At 41.7% G+C, this 26563-nt stretch overlaps 1 protein-coding gene and 1 pseudogene across 1 annotated transcript; both read right to left on the minus strand.

Annotated features, from left to right (window-relative positions):
- Positions 1-5505: 5505 nt before the first annotated feature.
- On the minus strand, positions 5506-19401 carry DESI2 (desumoylating isopeptidase 2). The gene is made up of 5 exons (XM_030235677.2): positions 18951-19401; positions 12344-12416; positions 10358-10451; positions 9717-9858; positions 5506-7865 (listed from the first exon to the last, which is right to left on the minus strand). The coding sequence occupies exons 1-5, from the start codon at positions 18987-18989 to the stop codon at positions 7632-7634; spliced, it is 582 nt and encodes a 193-aa protein (XP_030091537.1). The 5' UTR covers positions 18990-19401; the 3' UTR covers positions 5506-7631.
- A 323-nt stretch (positions 19402-19724) lies between these two features.
- On the minus strand, positions 19725-25716 carry LOC127059341 (uncharacterized; annotated as a pseudogene).
- Between the last annotated feature and the right edge of the window lie 847 nt (positions 25717-26563).

Here is a 26563-nt window from a genome sequence, read left to right on the forward strand (position 1 = left end):
AGCAAATCTGTGAGCTTTAAATCTCGGAAGTACTTTTCATAACAGCATTTCTGCAGCAGCCAGTTTCCATGGAAACCAAGAAACGACTGGCAGCATGCATAGGAAAGAAGACAGCTGACCTGATTGTCCTTCCCTGGCCCCGGTGGATGGGCTCCCCTCAGCCTGCACATGCACATCCTTTGCTCATTGCTGTGAGATGGACAAGCCCAGACTCAAAGGCTTCAGCTCATTCCACTGGCAGCAGCCTGAGTGCAGTGTCTCTCCGTGCTGCCGCACATCCTCCTCATCCCACCCCATCCTGCCTCTCCGAGCAGCTTGTCCTACACTCAGGGGAGAAGAGCAGAGGGAAGAAGGGTCTGTAGATGTTCTCACCCCCCTTCCCACCTCTGTATCATCCCAGCAGGCCTCAGCAGTGATGGAAGGACTTGTGGTTAGCTTTGAATGTGCACGTGTCCCTTTCTCTTTGACCCCCCAACCCACATATTTCCACATACTTTGTTCACTTATTCCACTGCTGCTAGAATACTCCTAGAGGTCAACTTGTTGAAGATGTATATTTATAATAAAACCCTATGTGCATAGTATTAAGTTTACAAATGTTCTTGGAATTCTTTCTAACTACTACCAGAAATATCCGCTCTCCAGGTGAAGGTCCTGTTCCCTGTGGTGTTCCTTAAGAAGGCACAAACCTATGTCACAGTCTTCAAGAACTGGTAGTTTTGTCTGTGTGTTTGGACAGAGAGAGCATTTGTCTGACCTGGGCTCAGCTGCAGCTTTTGGTTGCATTTCTTCAAACTGCATTCTCAGTAAACCTTTCCAGATGATAAGGAAGAAGTATAAATCAGCTCATGACAGTCAGGGAAGAGTGTCATGACCAAAAGGATTTCCTGGTTTGCAGGTAAAAAGCAAATCCTCAGAGACCAATTAGGAAGTTGAACATCTGCAGGGGGCAGACTGAGGGAGAAAAAGTTGATTCTCAGGAGCTGACTGCTCTGGAAGTGCTCTACAAATAGGTCATGCCACAGGCCAGGACCAGGAAGATGTGTAGTCAAGCTCTGAACAGATTCCACTTTGTATTAGTTTAATTCTGCAGTATTAGTTTATTATCAATAAATAATGACATACCAGTTTATTTAGTAAAAAAGCCCTTTTTTCTTTCTCATTTGGAGACAGCAATATTAGCACCAATCAATACACCTTTGAAGCTCAGTGCCAGCTGGAGAGGTGCTGGAGGCTGCCTGTCTGAAGGATGCATTGCAGCTTCCTGTGCCATGCTCATCCCTACTCTCCAAAAGCATGAGCTGAGCATGGCATCCCTGGGTGCATGTCACGGTGTGGCATTTCACTGGGGGAGCGTTTGGGCAGGGAGCCACGGCCAGAGGCATGGAGTCTCTCCTTCCTTTAAACCTCTTAAAATGTACAGAAGCCACAAGGCTCCTGGAAGGGCAAAGCAGCTTAAAGAAAGCAATTGCAGAGATGAGAGCATCCACAAAAGCTTGGCACTCCCTGAGGTGTTTCTCTGCCCTCCACTGGGCTTCTACTAAACTTTCCAAGTCTCTCTGACATAAAAATTAATTGACCTTTACAGCTGCATTTGAGCCAGCTACACTGCCATCAGCTCTTGCTAGTCCTCACTACTCAGTTCATGTTTGCTTAATGGCATGTGAATTAATTTGTTGGAAGCTGACACTTTGCTGCAAGATTAGTTAGTGACACTAACACTGGGCTGGTGCATGAAATTCAAGATGCAGAGCATCTTTTTGTGGTAAAAAAACCAAACCAAAACAAAGGAGGTAAATGCCAATGCTTTTGGAAATCTTCACTTTTAGGATGCTATGACTGAGTAATGAATGAGCTGAAGTACAGAATAAACCCAATTCCAGCTATTTAAAGGCTCAGCAATTCCTTCCAGGCAAAAAACAAGCAGCTATTGTGTGCTGGCACTGGGAGGGCTGGGGGAAGGCAGCGTTTCCCACAGGCAAATTAGGAATGGGAAAACCAGGACAAAACCCACAAGCCTTTGCAGCCTGGGTAGGGAGCACAAGACATTTTCTGTTCAACATGATTTGTGTTGTCATTAGGTGGGTTTAATAGGGCTTTATAATTATTCTGGGAGGAAGGCCCTGGCTCTGCTTGAGCTAACAGTAGTGATCATTCCAACTTGGGAAACGTGAGGGAGCATTTGCCACGTCACCCAGGCACTCACTGGGAACAGAGGGTCTCCTCTGCCCCCATCCCTTCCTGGTGAGAGAGCTTGGACATATTTCTCTGGAGCCTGATAAAAACCTGTCTGTGCCCTGTTTGGCTAGGGGTGTCTGATTCACATCACTTGTGTCCCTGTAAAGGAGGACCCATACTGACCATCAGCCACTCTGGGACCAGAGCAGAACCCCACAAGGGGTGCATATGAAAATCCCCACACTTCTATCCCACAGCTGCCTGGGGCAGCAGACAGGGCTGGAATCATGCACATGGGAAAGGCTGCTCTCATCCACAATGGCTTGTACCCCTTCCTATCTCTCCTCCCAAGCTGTTGTGAGCCCCAGCAGGAACAGTTGAGCAACACAGCCCCAGCTTCCTGAAGTTCTGTGTCTGGGTGCCTTGTTTCAGGCTGTGTAAAGGTGAAATGGGATGGAGAAGTAAAAACAGCTCCCTAAAAAGAAATCATGAGTTAATGCCCATGAACAACAGCTCCTGCAGGGCACACATGAAGCCCCTCCTTCACCTTCACTTTGTTCAAGAGACACCAACAGTGATTCCTCTCCTTCCACACAAACACACGGTCTGCAAGCAGCACAGCAGGTAACCAGCAGGTGCAGCAGGCTTACTGCTTTGAGGATTCCAGGACCAACAACTTTCAAAAGACCAGGAGAACTGCTGACCACCCATCTATAACACGCAGAAGGATCGGTGTTCCCTTAGTTCCATGTGTCCCAGGCTGCTGCTCAGAGATGGATGGGGTGGAGAGCCACTCTGGTATGAGCAATATCCCTCTCCATGGAGACCCAGACATAGCTTCTGTCATGCCCAAAGGACCAGTGAACGATCTTGCATTTCTTCATGGCTAGGTCCTGGTTTAGTTCATTATATGCTAATTTTAATGGACCAGATCATGTGAAAAATAATGGATCCCAACTCTAGCCCAGCAGGAATGGGAGCTGCCAGTGGAATACAGCTACTTTTCTAAAGAATTGTCACAGCTTCCCTGACAAGTTGTTACATTGACAAGTTTGAAGTTTTTTTATTACCTGATTTAGACCAAACCACAGGATTTCAGAGAAAGTCAGGAACTGTCCAATAGCCATTTCCATTGCAATGTATGAAGCACTGAGAAGGAATGCATTTTTTCTGGGGGGGTGACAGGACTAAGCTGCTTTAGCCATAAAAAACCTCTGCATGTTGCAAAGCTGTTCCCATGACAAATCTGTCATGTACTTCTGCATGGCTGAAGAAACTTTTAGAAAACAAAATTTCATTTGGAACATTTATCTTTTCTTCAAAAGCAGCTCCACTGAATGCAGCCACTCACCTACTAGCAAACAATGCAGTAGGTACTTTTGTGTATTGATCACCTTCCCAGAAACTGACAGGCACTCCTGGCCATTGGATGCCACAAGTGAGTTCATCTGGAACTCACGTTTGTTTTAACTGATGTACTATTGTCAAGTTTCCTTTCAGTAGGTTCAAGTTGCTCAAACTCTCTTGCAGGTTTGCTGCTGATTAAGGAAACACAGAAAAGGGAACACATCTGTGTCTGGACAGCTTCTCCAACAGGTCATGCCCTAGCAAACGTTCATTAGCAGTGTACACAGACACGTCCTGCCCAGCGTGCACAACATTGCAAAACACATCCCCTTCCCAGCTGTGGGGAGAGATGGGTAGGGACAACACCAGCTCAGGCACAGGACAGCACTCCCATTCATCAGTGCCCTCAACTTCCAGAGAAGTCTCTCTGCTGTTAAAACACATGGACTCATCTGCCCTTTGCAAATTCCACCTTTCAGTGCTGGCAAAGCATTTCCTCAAGGGCTGCTGCCAGCTCTGTCCCAGAGCTTGGGATGTTTGGGGAAGATGCCTCATACAAACCAAACCACAGTGCCTGTTGCCCATGTCAGCCTAATGCATAACTACAGGAAACCCTTGGATAGTCTCACCTCCTTCAAAACCATCACTTAAAACCAAACATCAGCTTGGGTGGCACTGCCAAAACAAGCTGTAGGTATAAGGGGAGTAACACACAGAGCCAACTTTTTTTTATAAAAGTATTTTAATAAACTGATGGATTTAAGTTTAAGATGCTAGACAACTTGTTGCCATGTACAGGTAACAAAAGTCAAAATTCTTTGAATTTTATACAAATACTATGTAGTAGAGTAAACTTGAATACAAGTTTACAAAAAATGCATCAGTGAATATTCAGCTTGTAACCAACTTCCAACAGTGAAAATTATCATCTATCAATAGTGATCAGAATTGCATTGCAAATTTTAGAAGTAATGCAACTATGTTTTTTTTTACCAAGCCACTCCGAAGTTACTGGTGCACACTGACAGTACATTGGATTTTTTTGGCTTGCTGAACAGAAAATGGCATTTAAATAAAATGACTGAGTTAAACAATGCAATACATATCAAAAGTACTATCTCACAGAAAATTAACAAGAATGAAAAAGTAAACAGAGCAGAACCCTGAAGTAGTGATATTCTTCTACCCGTTTTGATGGAAAAGATTCCACAGGTGTCCAGCTTTCTCACAGCATTCTGAAGTGTTCTAGTCCTAGCACAGTGTGGTCATTAGTAGACTAAAGTAATCCCTGCTTGGCAGTAATGCTGGTGAAAGGTAACTTGCTCTATTGCTAACAAATTGGAGTAACCACTGGCAGGGTGACTTGCAGGCATCCAGCAGAGGCTGAGCTGACAGCACACGACTGAAGTTACAATACTGCTCGCTTAGATTCAATACCCAACAACATTCAGGGTTCAGGTGTCAGTTTCCTTACAGGATTTACAAATGAATGGTTTCAAAACAAAGAGAAAAAAGTTGTTATGGAGCATAAGACAGTATTTTCACCTGTACAGCTAACAATAAAATGAATGTTTTTGTTACAAACTTTCCAGTCTGCTTTATAAAAAATAGTCTTAGTTTTACTTCTAAATAAAAACTGTGCTGTGATCTGTCATGTTCTTGCATTGTACATGCTGTAATTGTGTGTGTTAATGAAGGTGAAGAGATTTGTGACCTAGCGCTCTGGATGTATCAGAAGCCTAAAAAGCTGATTTTGGTACAGAAAAGGTAGCAATGAAAATTCATTCTATTTATTTTTCCTAAAGCCTAGGAAAAGCTACAGTACGTTGCTAGATCAGTGGCCTCAACCCTGAGCTGTAATAAAGGACCTGCCCTGGCCAAGAGACTTAGTCACACTACTACCACAGCTGCACAGCAGAGACAAAATAACCTGTCTGCAGCCTGTTGTCTGAGCTGTGAGTAGTGTGAGATTCAGTTCTGTAATGCTTGAGAGTTGACTGGAGACCACCATATTCATTTTCACTACAGGGAAAAGAAGGAAAGGAGAACTCAAATTCAGAGTGGAAAGCACTCAGCGGGGAGGGTCAGTATATCCAGCTTCTGGAGATCAAACAGAGAATGAAGTTAGTGGCAGACTCACTAGCCTTAAGCATTTCCCACTTGATAGAGGAGATTATTAAAACATGTACCAAAATGCAGTTATGGAGACGTTTACTATTATCTTGCTCTTCCAGAGTCTCACTTGATTTCCCCCCCAGAACTGAGCATATCTCTCTCTGTACTACACTGCATCACAGAAGATAAGTGAAAACCTGAAGTCTGTCTGATGAAGGATTCAACCCAGGTGGCAGCAGAAAAACTTCCACTTGCTTCTAACACAAGTTGGAGCTGGCAACCATAAGAATTCTTACTATGATACAGCTACTGCACCTTCCCATAGGATTCAATGGCAACCACTACCCATGGCCAGGAGCATTCATAACTTGAAGCATTTTGCCTTCCAAGAGGACTTTTTTTTGCTTTTAAACAGCAGAAACTGCAGAGTCAGTATTTCATTCAACAGAAAAACTAAACCCAGCAAAAGACTGTAAATAAAGCTCAGAAGAATCATCCATATTTCTAGTAATGCACACTTCTTTGTGAGCTGATCCTGTTTAGGGATGGTATGTTTTTTGTTAGTTTAAGGCAGCAAGTCTTACAAAATACTCAAGCTCACCTCTCCCATGTTTGTGCTACTGTAGCCTCATGTGCACAATAGAACCTCACTAATTTACACTAATGATTGGAAGAACAATTAATTCTCTTGGTAAGTGAACAAGAATAAGGCATTCCATTATATATTCTGATCACTAATTATAATTTAGCTCTAATTATAATCTACCAGCAAACATACTTCTGTATTTTAGAAAATAATATCTCTTACCTTCAGATATAATTATGTGTGCAGATTAGTGGGTTCTGCTGTGTAAACACGCAGGTGCATAAGCAATTTTCAGGTTTTTCTTCATTACATCTGATAAGAAAGTTAATGCCACAGATAGAAATTGTGGGAAAATAAATTAGGATTTCTCTATCATTTGTGCGGATATGCACAACTGGGCAGTAATTTATAGCTCAAAAAAAGAAGAACAAGAATGTTTACAAACTCAAATGAAGCAAAATCAGCAGCAGGAAGCAAAGGCCATTCCCCAACCATAAATGGCTTGTTTTACACGATTCCAAACTATATGAAACAAAAAATAAAAAAGGAATACAAGTACTAACTTATATATACAAGTTTGAAATCAAGTAAAGCAAAGAAGTGAAAAATTTGTTGATGCTTCTAGCAAATGATATTGACATGTTTAAATCCTGAAGTAAACTGCATGTAAAGACACAAGACAGAATGAAAACTAAATGGCTGAATTGAAAAAAAAAAAAAAAAGAAATGGATCGATGTGCATTGCAATGAGATAGAAATTTCCCTTCATATGTGCAAAAATCCACAGTTTCATTAATGTAGAGGTCATACTTCTAGGAACAGATTTTAGACCAAACCAGTCTCCCTACATCCTGGAATCTACCTGTTTACATCAGCCACTTTAAGCGCACAGTACCCTGTTCACATAGATAGTATTCAGCAGTTTCTGGCATTCCTCAATTTAGTGTTCTCCTGCCTTAAATCTTGAAAACAAAGGGGAAAGTTCATCCAGGGCATCACACCACTGCTTTTGATTTATACCAACAGTTAAATCAAACTCAAATTCTTTCTTCTTCCATGGTAGCAGGAGTCCTTACAGGACTTGTAAACAGCAGTACACAATACTGTAAACAAATAATTTAAGTTCTGCTTTATGCAAGATGTTAAGTTAACTCAGGTCTACCAAACAGGTGAAAATGAAAAGGGTGGCTTCACACAAAATCCTTCCCTTTTCTCCCAGCAATTCCTTTCACTACGTAAATAATCCTGAGCTGAAACAGGGGTTGAGGAGAGCTTTTTTTTTTTGCATATAAAAACAACGTTCTAGAGTTGGCTCTCATGTTCTGTCAGGAAGTCAATTGCTGAAGAGATCAAACTGAAGTATTTCAAAAGTATTTCTGAAGTATTTGCTACTTTGGAGGAGGACTTATAATTTGGTGTGGCGTCCAGTTCTAGACCCAGATGCCGAGCTTGCCAAGGAAGCTGATGCTGCTGCATCCTCAGCTTCCTCCAGCTCATCATGTAGCTCCTGGCTAACACTAGACTGGAGGGCTGCAGGAGTTAGCCACTCCTTTGGCAGGCAGCTCTGGAGGAAGGGTATACAAGAGCTGAAGTAGGCAAGGCGATTCACCCATCGTGGAATCTCTTTTCCACAGAGAATCTACGGGGGAAGGAAAAAGAAAAGGTTAATTTGTTTTCTGGATTCAGCAGTAACAAGACAGCAGTACTGTAAACAAGAAGCAAAAGCTGCAGCAGCCTTACAGTTTACATATCACAAATGCCAGTCAAGAAGCACCCAAGTTTGCTACCCTGTGATCTTCTCCATCCATCAGTAAAGGCAGCATTCCAAGTCCCAGAAACACACCTATATTCCATTGTTAAAGCTGGTCATGTGGTTGGTTCTATGATTTTCTTAGAAGTCCTGGAAAGCCTAACCACTTCACTCTTTTTGAATAACTTATATAAAAGGCACAGAAATTAGTTAAGCTATGGTTTCTATTCAGTGCTAATTCCTCAGAAACAGACATTGCAGGAGAAACCCCACTGTTACAAAAAAGCACCCTGAAATCAAGTGGCCAGAAAGGCAGTATCAATACTATAATTTTATGGAGTAACACACACAGATGAGGCTCTTTACTGTGGTGGCCTCTGACGACTTCCACAGGCTGTCACTATCCTACAACACAGGCCAAACACACACTTCGCTTCACTGGAACAAGAGAAGCAGAAGCTATACAATGCACAGCTGGGTTCAACTCTCAAAAATGTATAAAGTTGCATTAAGTACTTATTTTTACTGCACATCAGTCATTAAATAATTTTGTTGTCACTGTTCAAGGAGTGAGCTACTTTACTTAACTACCTCCATATTCACTTCTGGTATTACAGTGCAAACCTGGAGAACATGGGCATTACTCTGCTGTAACTGAGCACCATTTAACTTGCAACTATACCCACTTTTATAGTCAACTTGAACACTAAATAGGACAAGACCTAAAACAGAGACACTATGACCATGCCGCTGAAGAGTATGGCAAAACCTTGGCCATATAGGCCAGATTTCACACCAACTGCAGCTTTGTCAGTGTCTCACCCTACTTACTTGTACCAGCATTGCACATGAATCATCATCTCAATAAAATTTTCCACTCCCACTGGAAGATCAGTCTACATAAAACACAGGCTATACAATAAGGATGCATAACTATTTTGGAAAAAAACCCAAATAAAATCTGTGAAACTTCACATGGGAAAAACAGCCATCCTTGTTTTGGAGTGTTATAATGAAACATTAGAATAAATTCTGTCAGGCAGAGATTGCCAACTACCAATGAAAATCAAAGTTTCCATTCCCCTCTTTGACCTGGGTTACTCATTCCTGACCCTTTCCCATGTGTGGATACACATGTGAATGATCAAGCAGTCAATCATATTGGCAAACTGATCGTGTTACAACAAAGCTGAGGGGGAAAAAAGCAAAGTCCGTTTGACTCCTCGGTCAGATACTCTGCATGACCACTCAAGTATCTAGATGACCAGGACACAGGTGCTTGCAGAGCAATAACTTGACAAAAGCCTCTCAAGCAGAAGATTAACATTATCTGGGGAACTTTAATGCCTTTGCTATTCTTTAACACTAGGTCATAACTTTGAAAATTATTTACAGTGTGATGGTTCTGTGGGGAAATACAAATAATGTGATAAAAATAGCAAGTAGTTCTATCCTCAGTAGCAATCCCTGAAACAACTAAAATTATTTCTAAATCTTCTTAATATCTCTTTAGGAATGCACCTCTGCTCTAACACAAGCTATGTACAACAACGATATTTAGCAGCAAAATCTGGTGCTTTGGACATAAGCACAAATACAACCTAAAAAATGATGATATTTGCCCAAGGCAACAGAAATAGAAAGTGGAAAATTAAACCAAATGTTACAAAGGACTGGAAGGAAATGATGCTCTGTAACCACCTGTGAAACACCATTCTATAGACCTTTAAGTTTGCTTACCTCAGATAAAGCTGAAGAAAAGTGATTGCAGTTTTTGTGCATTAGGTGATAAGCATTTCCTTTGAATTCCTTTCCAAGCTCTTCTACTATTTTTTCTATATCATCTTCCATAAAGTCAGTACTGCCTAGAACCACAGCCTCTCTAGAAGAGAAAGAGAGAGTAGAGGTGATCAGGCTCCCATGACATGGGTGGGCTACTGTTCATACATTGATCAAAAGTCACTCCACTCTGGGTAGCAAGATCTTTCTGTTCTCCAAGAATAATTAAGGTTCTTTCCATTTTATTTTATGGCACCCCTTTCATCTTTATCGTGAGAGATGATGTTTTCTTGCTGATTACCCCCCTTGAAAAAGTTACTGCATTGCTTATGCTGTGTAAGTAATAAAAGTTAGCTACAAGTCCACAAAATTTATATGCATTTCAGGAATTTAATGGTATGCTAAAAAAAAAAGTTCTTTGCTGTAGACACTTCATTGTCTCATCACCTCTGTCTGTTTTTCATTTCTATGCAAACACATGGATTTCTCAGAAAGTCAGAAATCCTTTACAATTCAATACATCTAACCTCAAAAATAAATGCAACAAATTGTCTTTTTCATATGCTTTCTCAAAGAACAAGAAAATAGGTAATCTTTCTTACTTAAATTTAAATGTTTCTCCTAGCTCAGAAGCATTTCCTGGTGAAATCTCAAATATTCCAGAAAAAGGGTATGGATGACCACCATAGGCAAATTCTGAAAGAGAAAGCACAGATTTAACAAAACCAGCATCTGATGACAGTAAGAAACAGCAGAGATCACTGACTGGAAGGTGACTTCACAAGCATCTAAAGCTAGCAACCAGACATGTTACTTACGTGGGGAGCAAATGAAATTATCTGGAAAAAGCTTTGTCAGTTACTACTCAGCCTAAGTAAAAACTAACAGGAAATTTCCTACATCAGTGTACAGGTTTAACTTGAATAACTTTGAAGAAAGTACATATAGTTTTCATTGTGTAAGTGAGCATTTACAAGTTAAATTGTACATCTTTATACATACTTGTCTTTAGAATTCCACTTACATACATCAAAATTGGGGATTCAAAGTACTGCATCCTCAGAGGACTGATGGCACTTCTATTCAGTGGACACTACAGTCCTCAGTGTGGCAGTGCGTAGTGGCCTAACAGGTTCTTTAAATTTCTTGATTTGCAAGAGTTCAATTCTTTACAAGTTCACAAGTTTCACAAGTTCTTTACTAGAGCAAGAAAGTAAACCAGTGCATGCATCTCAAATCTGCACATAGCACCTGCTAGCTTAAGCACTCACACTACATGAAAGTATCATGGTGTGCTGCAGCTTCCGTCTGTGTCTGTAAGATAACAGAGCACGCCGCACCCAGAGGGTAATAAAAAGCTTTAAGCATGACTTCACACTTCCTTTCCTCAAAACTCCTAACACATCACCCAAGTCTAGCACTCAGTTTTGTGGATAATCTTTTTTACAACAGGTTAATAAATAAAAGGTCTGATGTGCCTGGAAAAATGCAAGTCATTGTTCTAGCAGGGGCATGACCTGCTACATGAGAAAGCTCCTATAATCCCAGCAGGAAGGGAGGCACATGTATTTGGCACAGCTCAAAAACTGGGTTTCAGGCACAGCACTATTAAGAGTCAGGTCTTTCTGGGTCAGATTTAAAAAAAATCCCAAAAAAAGTTTTAACAATAAGCATTGTATTTTTGTCAATTTGTTGCTCTGGTAACACTTGCAAAATCAGATACAATATGACCACTACAGTAGCTGAAACATAGTTTAAGATCACTTTGGGCAGCGTGGTCTTTGAAGTGCACACCCCGCCTTTTGCTCCTTCCCCTCACCTCTCAACACATTCCAAAAAAAAACCCAAAAAACCACAGCAGTAGATTTTCCTTTAACTGGACTACTTTCAGCAACACCATCACCTCAGAGTGTCATTATGCTTTGGGCAGAAACACCTCAGACCTGAGCCTGTGCTATGGTGTGCACAGAAACACCTTCTGGCTGCAATGCAGGTTCAAGTGGCCTGAACAGACCAGGAGGCTGTAGCACCCAAGCACAACCTATTTAGCAAAACTGAAAAACATTGCTGTTATTTATCACAAGGGCATCTTTTATGAACAGCACGAATGGGATGCCTTTGAAAGAAACTGTCTCTAAAACAAACCAACCTACAAAAATGAATAGACCTTTTCCTGAGCATCATGCACTTATAGGTGTCTCTCTGCAACAGATTATTGTTCCTGTAGTTAAAAATTAACTCCTTGCAGTAAGTGCTGACTGAAAACTGAGGAATGGATTCAACCATGCTTTACACAAAACACACATTTGTTTTATGTAGGTTTTTTAAAGTATTTCAAAATCTAAAATAAAGATTTCTATTCCTGGCTGAATAAACTGCACACTTTTTCATAGTTGCATAGCTTTATACAAAAGAATGCACAATGGCTACCAGATTATTCATGTCCAAAGTTTTTTTCCAGAAGCAGAAAAGATGAGAAAAGAGATTAACAGGTTTCAGGAGCTAGGCTCCCCTCACTACCTGAAAAATGCTTTTTAAATAACAGTATTACTGAAACAAAAAGTAAGTTATGCTTTTCTTGTACATACCTCGGCCATACACCTCTATACCTGAATGAAACACTCCAATTCCAAGGGAAGAAGTATATTCATTCATCCAATACTAAAAGGAAAGAAGAAAAAAAAACCCAAACCCAAAACTCTAGTTAGTTTGCAGTACAGATTTATCTTCTCAGAGCAGACATGTGTCCCCCCACATCAAAAGCATTAAACCCTATCACAAAGTATTAAACCTTATCACAAAGTGTAAACTGCACAATCCATTTTACAGGAACAGAATGTCACTAAAATTCCCCAAGTGTACGCAGTGAATTAATTCCACTAGGTTCTATTCCAGTGTTTTAGTACTGTCAAAGTTTGTCAGGAGTCTGAACCTGGGAGAAATCCAGATCAACCTTCTATTTGTCAACAAGCTGTAGGCTGTTAAGTTTGCCATTAGGTGGAACACATTCTAGAATCAATTGCTGTAACTTTAAGGAGCACATTTTTCTCCAAGGTACATCTGAACGTAGGACTGTGAGATACACACACCCCCTGTCATTAATAGTAATGACCACACCTGTTTATGAATAGATGAGCACAAGACATACTCAGAGATGGACCGAAATTACCTTCTTATATTTTGTCTTTAAACACTAAATTAGAGGTCACCATGCAAGAGACAAAGTTCTCTCCAGGTTGCTGATGCATGGGGTCCCAAACACGAGATTTAAGTCCTTTGCACAGGTCTGACACTTATTTCCAATATATCACTTGTATTGTACCCAACAGAAAACAGATGCATTTCAAAAGGAATCAGAAGTGAAATTTTTTTAGAAAATGGGAAAAAATAGTAAAGAAAGAAAACTTCTCTTAGTGATTTCTCTTTTCTTTTATGAAAGTGCAGCAGCAGCAAGTGTCTATCAGAAGCTGTTACCCTGAAGACCTCAAAGATGCAAAACTGATAAAGGAAAACCTCAAAGTACTCTTTCCCTGTCTGCATCACCAATCTCAAAGTATCAGTCTCCAAGCATTAAAAGATTTCAAGTGACACACAATTTGAGAAGGAACCTGAAACAAAGCCTTAAAAAAAAAGCCTCAGTTGTCCTTAAAACTGAAATTGGCTAACAAGAAAAACCTCAGGAAAATACAAGGAAAACATTATTTTGTCAGTTACTCCAGTAACAGGAGTTTTTCTTCCCAGAGCTTCTCCGTGAGCTTTTACAAAGCAGACTTCAAAAAGTCAACTGGCAGGCAGGATTCAGGCTGAGGCAGAACCCCCAGTAAATTAATACTGGTTTAGCAAGCAGGCAGAAAATAAGAAGCCATCTTCTTCACACAACCTGTTGACATAATCAGTGTTTTCTGATGCAAAGCCACTATGCAGCACAACCAGTGATAAAAACGTAAAAGGTTGCAGGTGTCACACTTGAAGATATGCTGGCTGGAGTCAGTGTGTAATTTACAGCAGCATCACAAACATTACAGCGTGTAGGCTTTTTGTGTCCCAATAAAAATGATACACTAAACGTCAGGTTGACAGGCTATTAATAAAAACAAAAACAAGTCAAATGGCAAAAAGAGCACACCGTGCCAATAGTTACAAACAGACAAACCAGCTGTGGGAAATTTTGTCAATACGAATTAAGAGAAGGCAGATTTTGCACCTTATATTTATTTAAAGCTCAATTGTGATCAATGGATAAATTTTGCTTAAGACTAAACTTTACCATTTGCTTTAATTTCTGGCTTTTTCAGTGTAGTGCTATGTTAGCTAGTGAGGTATGGATGACTACACTAAATCACCACCTTAGTCTATTTAAAGGGCTTAGCAGTTCTTTCCTTCCACCCCCCAGAAAGAGCTGAGAGCAAGTCTGTATGAACAAGCTACATCCAGAAATACACAGCATTAATTTACTCTGTATAGAAAGACATATATTGGGAGAATACAAAGAGGGAAAGAAAGGAGAAGGATGTGAAGACTACTCATCTTAGTGGGTTTGTGAGCACAAAAAAAAGGATATTTTCTGCTCACGAGGTGAAATCAAAGTCCCCAGGAAAACAGAAGAACTACTGCAATATAAATGTGTTCCAGTTCTGAAGCCTTTCCTATCCCACGGTTTACCAGCTCACAATTTCAAAATAGTTTCATGTTTATATTTATAGTCAAAACTGTAGGCACAGCCAAGGTACAGTTTGTCATCACTGGAATAAAGTACATTTGCCTAATGGGAAGGTGTATCCAAATGAACCTAATCTAAAACTGAACTAGACAGGGTCTCTGGTGCTCTAGTCTGTCCCTCTCCTGGGCACTTGTGGCCAGAAAACTCAGAACTTGGCTGCTGAATTCCAAACAACCTACATATCATGTACCCATTGGATCTGTTAATGCCAAGCAAGGTTATGGCTGCTTTCTGAAAAGAGAACAAAACTTACACAAGATACCCCACATGCAGCAGGATAGAATAAAGCCTAGCTGGTTATTAGACAGAAGAAAATGAGGAAAAAAAGTATTCACGGTACTCCCCACCCACAACCCCATGAAAGCAAACACAAAGTATAGGGCAGAGAGAGAAAAGTGAGTCACCAAGCCTTCTCATTGATCTGCACAGAAGCGGATGAAGGGAATGGAAAGCTGATCCAACAAGGTACTCAGCACAGCCTGCCCCTATCCAAGCACATGCTCCTCCGCACTGGTGCCACCTAAACACTCAGGGCTCGCTACACTGCACAAAGCGAGCACTGGCGGCAAATAAAATCAAAGTTAGCAGCTTTGGAAGAAGTGCCTGAAGCAAGCCGGCACTTTGCTTCTTATTTCCAGTAAGAACAGAATAGGTTAATTGAAGATAAAAGAATTTCAATGAGGCAGAATTACTTTCCCCCTAGGAAAGTAATTATATCTAATTATTACTTAATCTGGATGAGCTATTGGAAGGTTGGTCCCATTTACTCATTGAACAAAATGCCTTATCTCACTGAAGGAAGAAATGCAGGACAAATGCAACAAAGAGTGCTGAATTTGGCTGCAGCTGAAAAGATTATATATAACTTACAAAATAAAGACTGTAAATTAAATTACATCTGTATAGCTCACTGGTTCAGTAACATGCCCAAACTGATCCCAAATGCTACATCCTTGTTTCCATTACACAAACTGGATTCCCTTTAGTCTTGATATGGATTTTGCCATAGCAGTATGGTGCAATCCCATATCCTCAATATTTTGCAACATGTCAGTCTTGTAAAACAGGATTTCATATTTAATCTATCATAAGGAAAATTATTAGAGAAATATTTTTCTATGTGAACAATAAAGTCATGTCATTGCAATGAAAGAAAAACACTAATCCCAGTGCTTCAGAAATATCTTCAGAGCTTTCATTTACATTAATACTTTAGCTTGTTATCGCCTTATTTGACAAGGGAAGAAATAGGATGCTACTTGGGCACAAAAAACCTAGACTCCTAAAATAGCAGTTAGTTAAATGAAGCTATAAAGTACTCCAGTTCTCAAAACACAATATATCAAAGCCTTCACCCTACCCTTTTAATGATCATAAAAGATGTTCAAAGGCATGAACTGTACCACGTAAATATACCCTTAAGCTTCTCTCCCTCCATAAAGTTACCAGTACTTGAAAGTCGACTTTCTTCTACAACACACACATCCCCCTCACACTCTGGTTGTATCAAAGATTTTTGCTTTTTCCAGCACTAAGGACATTGGAAGGGTATACCCTCCAAAAGCAACCAACTCACTGCTGTAAGGAGTTCCAGCAGCAGCAAGGTCACTTAGTACTCCCCTGCATACCTAAGCAGCTGCCTGGGAAATGAAGCCACAGTTTGTGTTCGGATTAAAATAAAGCTGTTCGTTTGTTACAGTAATGCTGGTTCAGTCAACCAGGTGAATAACAAAGGTCTCTTGTTCCAAAAGAGAAGCAAAAAAATCCAGTCCCAAACCTAAACTACAAAACAGCTCCAAACCCAAGTGACGTGGAATGTCAGGAGTAAAGAGCAAACCTGCTAATGTCTCAAATACAGAGCTGGCATGGTTTGGTGAATAAACAGAACTTCAAAACTGCTATTACAGAGGACTCCTCCCTTCTTCCACCCACCCCTAGTGTCCCCAAATAAAGCAGTACCATTGATTTCAGCAGGCTGTTGTACAAGCAGTAAAAGCTGCTATGCAACATGAAAGTGAGGCTTTGGTCTCAAACAAGTTTCAAATGTGGTTTAGCAGAGGAGTTTGGTGAAGGATGTACACTGGTGGTATCTTCCAGACATCACACAAACCTTTGTTTTACTCATCAGTTTGAAGCAAAACTGCTTCTCGAATGGTCAAATAAAGCAGATATCACTATAAAACAACAAACAGGACTGAAGAAGGAAATAGACATATTCCCTTTAGTGGCTTCATCTTATACTATGTATAATCTGTGGTGATGTGCAGCTTCCACCATTAAAGTCATCCCTACAGGTAATCAAATATCTGCAAATAAATGTGCTTGGCTGCTTCTTTTGGAGAGCAAGTTCCTTCCACAGATGGTGGCTTCAGAGACTACATGAATTCTCAATGGAGGCAGAATCACAGTAATAACAACAGGATAACCAACAGCCCCCAAATGTCTCCTTAGGAAAAATATGACACTAGCTTTTAGGAGCACACCCTCCCTGTTGCTTTTTTTCCTCACTTGCCTCATGTCAACTGCCAGCCCTCCTAGGATGGCTGGAGTAAAACTTATCACAGCAATTCAGCTCAGGAGGAAAAAGAAAGGATGATGTGAATGAAAAAGTGGACTCTCACAAGAGAAAAAGAAACAGCATGCTGAAGTCACACCCCACCAGTGCTACCGTCGGAGCGAGAATGGAGTTTCTTAGAGGCCATGGCAGGCCTTTACACAGGAGTCAGCCCACTCTGTTAAGCCTGCCTGTGAACTGGGCTCACTTTGCACAATTAAACAAGTCTTTGTGAGAACAGTGGGTCTTCCATTTTGGTGAGTCACAAGTGCGTCAAGCCTTGACTTCAAAGATATTCTTATGTAAGAGTCACGGAACCGAAGTCCTACTTCTTTCTCTGTACAAATATTTATAGTTAATATATGTAAAACCATTTTTTTTATGCTAAAAGGGATTCCCCAATATATATATTTGCACTGTAGTCCAGAGAAGTCATATGCATGTGACAGGGCAGACCTCCCTCCTCAAGTCTAGTGTAAATAAGGCACTTATTGCCTTATTGTGACTTTTTCTCATATTAGCATCACATATGAGCTCAACCAGGTGAGCAAAGACCCCTTCTTTTTTCCTCCCATCTCTCAGAAAATAACAGTGAACATACTGTTCCTGTCTCCAGTCTCCCCTCCCAGTCTATACTGAAGGAAACCAAAGTCAAGGTAACAGGCTATATTCAGTGGAGAGAGAGCTCAAACACAGGAGTGGGCAAAAAAAAAAAAAAAAACCACATACCCAAAAAGGGACATTGATTTCTAAGGTAAGTATTAGAGTGAAAGAAAATAATGACAAAAATCAGGCTAGTTCCTATGATAGTGTAAATATATTTGGTTTCAAGCCAGACAGATCCCTACTGATTGCTATTAAACATTTTAGCATTTGAATGTGACTGTTCCCAAGCAAAACAAGCTGTATTTTCTCACTTCCAGCAGTCACTGTCACTACACTATATACCTTCACCCCTGCAAAACAGCGAAGGTTCACTTTAAAATGGTGGTGGTAGGAAAGCAGATCCAAAATAAGCTAAGTAACACAACCACTGTCACCTGAAGCTAGTTCTCCATCTTACCGTCCCTCTATCAGGAGACTTAAAACTTGGTCAGAGAAATACTGCCACTCGTTCTGATTTCCAGTGATTGAAACGTATTAACGGATAATATTTTCTTATTACTTATCCAAACCTAACTGCTCCATGCAGGTACTTACACCTCATTTGTTACCATGGCATTTGAGCAGCTTCCAGCTGAACATAAGACAATACCACAGTTGCTGAGGTGCCACATAAAGATTATGCGGGAGGGAGGGAAGGTGAGCTCATACACGGCTGCAAATCAAGCTGGAGCGATTCCCTTATTTCTACCAAGTCGCAGCCACAACAAAACTATTCAAAAATCATGGTCTAGAAAAAAATCACCTTACTGACACTGTGCTAAAAAGCTCTTATCCTTGAAGAGACAGGTTATCCTGAACTACCATCCTCTTAGAAAATCGGACCCTTTTCTGGTTTTCGAGTAGAAAGGCAGGGCCTCCCTGCTGCTGCTGAGCTTTGGGGGCAGTAGCAGAGGGAGCAGCACAGCACAGGGACGCTCACGGCAGGGAAAGTTTCCCCCGCGACAGGGAGCGGATCCACCTGTCACTGGAAGACCCGACCCGGCAAACTTTTGTCGCAGGTCACAGAGGGGCTGCAAAAATCGTCAGACCTCCCAAATCACCGCCCTCGCCCTCCCCCCACCCCCTTCTCTCCCCTCCCCGGGTTTGTTCTTTCTCCCGCTCTGCCGCCCCTGGATCCAGCTCCCGCAGGGACAGGCACGGGAAGGGCAGGCAAAGTTTCCCAGCCGCCCTGCTCCCCGCAGGGTACGCCACTCCCCGCCGCCGCCCTGCCGGGAGGGAGCCGAGACCCCCGCCCAGAGCCGTGCCGGTGCCTCACCATGTCGTAGACGTTCAGGATCACCAGCTGGTTCGCCATCGCCGGCGGCCCGCGGGCGCCCCCCGCCCGCTCGGTCGCTCCCGCTGCGGCGGCGGCGCCGCTCAGGCCGGCGGCGGGGCGGTGCGGACCCCCGGGGGCCGCTTCCTCCTCGTCCTGCCTGTTGCTGCGGGGCGGCGGGGGGCGGCGGGCACCATGGAGCCGCCGCCGAGGAGGGACGGGGCCGCGCCCCCGGGAGACGCGCTCAGCCCGCGGCCGGCAGCGGGGGCCGGGCGGCGCGGGGGGCAGCGGGCGCGGGCCCCACCCCGCTGGCGGCGGCGGTGCCGGTGGCGGGCGGGGAGGAGTGAAGGGAGGAAGAGGGAAGGGAGAAACGCCGGGGCGGGCCGCGCCCTGCCTGGCGCCAGGCCGGGCCGCGGGACGGCCGGGCAGCCCCGCCGACGGGCGCAAAATGGAGCCGCTCCAGCCCGCCCCCAGCGCCCGAGCCGAGCGGCACGGCCGCGACTACAGCTCCCGGCGCGCCGCGCGGGAATGCGGCTCCCGGCGTGCCCGGCGCCGCCCCGCGGCCTGGCTAGGGGCGCGGGGCCCTGCCCGGGCCGTGGCTGCTCACCCTGCCGCGTCCCGGCCGCCTCCTGGGGCATTGTCCCGGGCGGCCGGAGAGCGCAGCCGTGGCTTCCTCCGGCCTCCGGGGACCCGACCCGGCGCGGCTGTCCGGCTGTGCCCGCCTGCCCTGCCCGCCACTCGTTTGCCTAAGGTGGTTGGTTCCCTGAAGAGAATTAGTTAGTTCCCGGTCCGCGTGGTGGCTGCACAACTGTTAATTCGTTCCTTGTCCGTGTGGTGCTTCACAGCATCCCCCGGCACCGCCATTTCACGTCTGAGTTCAGGGGAGAACGGAAATTTTAAGTGGCTCGGCAGAAAGAATGTCTGACCTGCGGATAAGCCACATGTGGGTGCTGCTGAAGGCAGGGCCGCTTCTAAGGCGGCAGGCACCTTCCAAGAGTAACCTTGCCATGTAAGCTTCATCTTCAGCCTTGTCAAGCGACAGCAAAACGAAAAGCCTTTTGTTAAAAGCTGGAGAGAAGCAGGAGGAAAAAAAAAAAACATTCTCTCTTCCAGCAGACTCAATTTGATACAGACAAGCAGTGGCCCTTCATAGCACTTTTAAACAAGATGCTGCTCATAGTAGGCTGTGGATGTGCCCTTGGGACAGAGGTGCTGCAGGAGGGAGGATGTTCCCACCCCAGGGGTTTCCTGGCTTCCACCATCATTTCTGGCTGCAGACATTTAGATGTTTAGCCTCTCTTAGCTAGAATTCCAGTTGGCTGCTGATCTCCATTTTGTGTGCATAACAGCTTTGTCCCTCGAGTACTACAGCGTAGTTGATGCAGGCAATTAAAAAAGCAATTCCTGCTTTGGGGAGGGATCTTTGGTTAGAGGAAAGGAGTATTGTCACAAAAACTTAAAACACGTCTGGCTCCTCATTGTCAGAATACGTAATTAAGGCACCTGTGTGTGAACCTGAGGTTGGAAGTAATGTCTTACTTTGCCAGTAAAATATGTGGACAGGTCCATAAGTCCATTGGGTAATATTCTTTGCTCCTTTGGCTAAAAGCTAGGAAACTTGTGGCTATTAAACTGAAAACTTTTGTGGAAAATAGTTGTTTCCATATTGAGGAATACCGAGGAAAATACTGTTTCTTAAATCTGCAGAGGTCAAAAAGCTTACCTGAAAAGGCAGGGGCTCCATTTCCTACTAACAGTATGCATTAACTGGAAGAAATAGTTGTAACAAATGACTTGTAACAAATCACTTAGTCTTCATTGTCTCTTGTTTGTTTTCTGTCTGTAAGAAGCATTGAAAAGTAGAAGGAGAGGAAAACATAACTTGTAGCCTGTAGTGACAGGAGAGAGAAATTTCATGTTCTGTGAAGAATAAATCCCAAGTGTCATTTATTTGACTTAAAAATTGAATTTTGCTATTTAAATACTAGACTTTATAGATAGAGGAATTACACAGTATTACAGCTCTGACTTCCTCAGTGATGCAGCTTATCTTTTCCTCCAGTTATCTGCAAAAGACAAGAAAATCCTTCTTTTGAGCCAAAAGACTGATTTGGTAGATGTGAGAAGCAATGTTAAGCATGAGTGAATACTGCAGAAAGATGTGCCATGTATAGTGTGTGTTACAGCAGTTTGCATTTATGTGATTAGTTGGGAGAGTGAGGAAGTATGGTATGGGAAACTCCAGGATGCTCACAGAGATCAGTCTGGCTGTTTGGTCAAGGGGCAGAGATCAGTTGTGGGCACTGTCACCACAAAGGAAGCAAAATGTGTGAACCCAGGGACTTCTGCACTGTAAAACTGAAAAACAAGGTGCCTGAGCACATGGAAACACAGAAAATCTCAGAGAAGAACACAACCAAAGTCATCGTTCACCAATCTTTACATTTACTTTATGCAGTGACATGTTTCTATTCTTGTATTGGAGCAATACACTCAAAGGTTTCTTCGTCTTTGTGGCAATTGCTATTTTCTGTTTCATTTTCAAAAGTGTAGAAATAGTCAAGATTAGCAAAGCACCAATTTTCAGCCATAAATGAGAAACCCAAGGTGCCTTAGATTCACAGAGAGGTGCAATTTCTGGAAATTTTCTTAAAAGATTATAAAAAATGTAGAAATCTGGCACAAAGAATACATGAGCATTTAAAATCATCTGTTATTGATTGCCTTTCTCCCTTGATCATCACAGCTGTTCAGTTCAAAGACAACGAAGAGTGGCCTTGCAATGGCATCTGCCAGGTCTCTCAGCAGTCACAAAGGTATCCTGTCTCATCCTGTGAATTGTGCATGTCCAGCTTGTCCAAGGAGTCCCTGTTGGATCCATTGATACTGTAAGTAGTAACTCCACAAAATTTAATGCTAATGGAGACCTGGAAAAACTGAAAGCAGAATTTATCAATGAAGACTGAGGGAAGGAAGGAGGCACTAAGTACTTCAGTCTTCTCTTTACCCTTTGTTAGTAGATCTCCAGCCTGACCTAGCAGTGGGTTCACCTTTTCCATTTTCTTCCTTATGCTATTGATGAACCTACAAACCCATCTTTTGTTACCCTTCATGTTCCTTGCTACTTTCAATTCCAACCAAGCTTGGATTTTCCCAGTTCTGTCCCTGCATGGCCTTGTTAGCTTGCCCTGCTTCCATCTCCTGAATAATTTGGTTTTGCATTTGAGCTCAGTCATTATCTCATGTAAGGTATGTTGCTGGACCTGATTTTGAGTCATGCAGATCTGTTTATAGCTACAGTATATTAAAGTGCACTTCTATTTTAAACATCCTACAGTCTAACAAGAAAAAAAGGTCAAAGGCTCAGCTTGTCTTCCCATTTGGACAGAGAATTCTCTTGCCTATGCCAGGGGTAGTAACACAAGACTTTTGTGGATCAGCTGGGGAAGCTGCAGTGGCCTTGTGTCAGAAACCCTCCCAGCAAAGAACACTGGAAGATTGATTTATGGGTTTCTTTGTCATGGTTCTTGCTCAATCAACATGGAAATGGTAGAGTCTTCTGTGAGCCCTGACTTCTCTTTAAAAAGGATCAACAAGAAAATTAGTTCAGTGCCTTGACATCCTGTGATGGCACTGTCAGCATGCCTTTTTATGGTACCTAGAGGTTATTAGCAGAAATATTTATCAAGTCCTTTTATGAAACTACTCTTGGCAATACCCTTGGTCTGGCTGCCTGCAGTGTGCACTGGTTGGGCTGGCAGTTATGCCCCACTCTGCCTGATGGCTTCTTGTTCTTTGTCTACAGTGCCTCAGCTGCTGCTCTATGCACAGCCATCACCAGGCTGCCTTGTTAGGATCTGCCTCTGTGTCACAGGAAATGTAGCAGTAGATAAGACTGAGTGCCCAGTAAGCCTGATAGCTTCATCTTGCAAGCCTTGTTCCAATGGATGGTTATTGTGGCCTTGGAACTGGCTAATTTTGTCTGAGAGATTTTTTCCATATGGTCCTGCACCATCTGAAAGGTTTTTGAATAGAACAGCAGCTCAAAATTGTAGAGCTGCTGTTTCAGGAACAATTTTGTAGGACATGGCTGTGGTGATGTCCAGCACTGGTCTGGGATGAACTTCATGGAGATGGACTGAGATTGCTCTTTTGTACAGTTGCCAGGTGACTCAAGTAGCCAAATAACCATACCATTGCCTATTGAGTGAATAGGCTGATTTTCCTATAATAGCCAAGTAAAGAGGAGCAATTACCATGGGGAAAGACTTAGGAGATTTCCTTAGGCTAGAATAATGAATAAAAGGACTTTTCTTAGAAACAGTTGTGTTCCACTTAGAAATTCCACAAATCTTCAGTATGATTCTGTGATTGTAATCCAAAAGCCAATGCCTTACAATGACAGAAAACTGCAAAATAATCTCTTTTTGATGTACTGAAAAGTTATCATGCCATTTTAGTCACCTTCTCTTGGCAAAAATCAAAGTTATTATGTCATTTACCTTCTCGTCAAACAGAATCAGACAGAAATAATCTAATTATCTTCCTGTAAGAAATGCTAAGACTGAAAACCAGAATTTTCTTATTAGAATCATACTGATATAGATGCAGGCTTACAATATCTGAAGAATAAATAGCTCTGGTTTGCTAACTCTCTTCATGGTATATCTGTTAATCTAAAAATAATAATTTTCACTCTTAACAGAGCAATAAAATGAGTTTTTCTGCTGCTGTCATTTTAAAAGATCAAATTATCTTCAATGATCTCCTACCTGGAATTTCTATTACTTTACCACTTAATTTAAAAAAAATAACTACTCTAAAATATTACTTACTTAACTGAGAATAATCTGGCAACAATAGTGATCCTATGAAGAATTCCTGATAGAGAAGATTTTGATCCAAATACTTGGCAATATCCATTAGCAGTGCTGTTTTTGTAAATGCATCATCCCATAGCAGCCCAAAAGATGTTGCATTTATGCATGTCATCCTCATAACAGACCTGCAGGGAACAGGAAAGTAAAATTTTTTTACGCCCCAAAATTATCTGTCTTCATTATAAACTGGGGGGGGGGAAGTGGAGGAGCTGCAGCCAGTGTAGATCAGCAATAACATAAATTTAGATGGGACTGAGTCATAGATAACAAGCTCTCTAGATAAAGAAGCAGCATTTTCAAAATTCAAGAACTTTATTCAGTTTGCTGTATCTCCTATTTTATTAAATGTTTCATTATATCCAAGAAGGTGTCCATGCTGCCAAGTACTTGTTTTCCACTCTGTAGGAGAAATGACACAGGGATTAGGTAAATAGTAACATATCTTAAAGTTTGTATCAAGGATGTACATTAAGAAATCAAGATGGTTTGGGATACATTTGCAGCTAATGTAATTTGAAGAGCTTCACTGAAATACATTTACAAATTTAAGCTGTGACCCTAAAAATGATTTCATATGGCTGCATGAGCTCATGCAGTGAGAACCAGAGACAGTGGGCTGACCTTATGTCAAAATGTTCTTTAAATAAACTTGTTGCTGTCTGGTCATTTTTAATTCCAAAACCAGCATTACATCAATGGAATGATCTAAAATAGATTCATCCAGACATTCAATGAACACCATCCACATCTTAAATATCACATGAGAGCTAGAGATAATCTACCTGCACTGGATAGATGGATGAACACCAGAATCTTGAACATATTCCAGTTATTTCACTTTCAGGAAGCTTGTGTTTTACTTCTTAGCATTTCACTTACAAGTACCATTTATTAAAAATTTGATTCAATTATCTGTTAAGTCACATCAGTTACATTGTTATTTAGGCCTTGGGTCAAAGTACCTGACAATGTACTTTTATTTCTGTGTAAGTTCTGAATCTATCCTTTATGTTGGAAGTTCCAACATTTAAAAAAAACCCTGATGTTGGGAAGCATACAGATTTACAGGTTTAATGGAGAGATTGTTTTGTAGGGAACAGAGGGAGACACAATTTTCATGGCTAGGAAATGATTTTTTGGGCCTTGGAATGATATAAGAAATATCTAAAATAAAACAATCCTGAAGTACTGTTTGCTTTCCATGCATTTTTGCTATCATTTCATCAGATACTGCAGGTCCATTGAGTGTTCATAATCTGGAAATTGAAGAAACAGCACATAAAGAAAGAGAAACTGGAAAGATGGAAACCTCAGTTAATTTAACTGATTGAAAAACATTCAGCTACATGATTACTGTCACATTCGTGGAAGAACTGCACCTTCAGTGGTACACAACTATTTCCAAATTCTGTTCTAATTCCATCAGACAGATGATGAAATAGAATCAGGGAGAAAAATAACAAAATTTGCCTGCAGCTGGACTTTAACTGCTAAGCTTAGCAAACCATGCATATCCATATCCCAGTGCTCTCTGAAAACTCTACCTGACTGAAAGACTTGGCTGAGTAACATTGTAACACCATGGAATAATACAGCTTTCACTATTACTGAGGACACCTTCTCCCTGCCTTTCCCACAACCTCCTTTGAGCTACTAGCAGTGTGTAGAAGAAGGCATTTTAAGGAGAACTAATAGCAAACCAAGTTGAGGTATACACCAAGCAGGTGATAGTTCTGCAAGAGTTGTGTTGACAAGCAGTAAAAGAAAATGGGACTTAAAAGGGACAACCTCTGTGCAAGAATAGGCTTATTATAAATCATGTAGGCTAGCAGACTTGAAAACAGGAGTTTCTAAATCTTTAGAAGAAGAGTTCTTAGTTTCTTACCCATTGTCTATCTGTGTGTGTCTGTGCATGTATCACGCTGATGGTTACACATGCATCCCTAATGCACTGCAAGCAGAAAATGTGAGTATGCTTGCTAAACAACTAACTTAGAGAATCCTATAAAAATAACAAATCACATTATGTAATTCTGTATCCTTATATGCTTCACTTGGCCATGCTGGGTCTATTTGGTACATTATAAATGAGTTCTACTAAAGCATTCATTGATGGGTTCCTTATAGAGATCAATGATCTGTGTCATCCTCCCAGTTATAGGTACAAAGCAATACTACCACTTTATTTGGATCTATATTGATATGAACATGGCTCTGGTCTGGAGTGAGTTTGAAACCTATGAGGTTTCCTTGAAAACATTCCAAAGAAAAATAGAATGTGGATAATGAAAGTTAATTAACAGCCTTCCAATATTGTTTCCTTAATTTCAGTTGGCAGAATATGACTCATTAAATACATAGGATAATAATGGATATGACTACAAAAGACCATCATCTCTGAAGCAGATGACTTGTTCAATTATCAAGGCCCAAGCAATTCTGTTTCAATACATCAGAATGCAGCAGGGCTAACAGAAACTCAAAAATCAAACAATTCAGCTTAGTATTAAGCTTTCTAACTATGGCTTCAGGAGTAAATGTGATGCAGGACAGAGCCTATTCTTACCCTAACAAACTGGTTTGAGTTTCCTAAGAAGCTAAGTTTCAGAGAAGACTTAAGAAGCCTAAGAGCCTCTAAAACTGTTTACCAAATACTGAACAAAACTGTTGAGTCTGTTTAAGGTTCCAAAAGCAAAAAACCCGGGTAGCTCAGTTTACATTGGTCTTGTTTCTTTT

This window comes from Serinus canaria, chromosome 3 (assembly GCF_022539315.1).
Source record: "Serinus canaria isolate serCan28SL12 chromosome 3, serCan2020, whole genome shotgun sequence".
Taxonomy (NCBI): Eukaryota; Metazoa; Chordata; class Aves; order Passeriformes; family Fringillidae; genus Serinus; species Serinus canaria.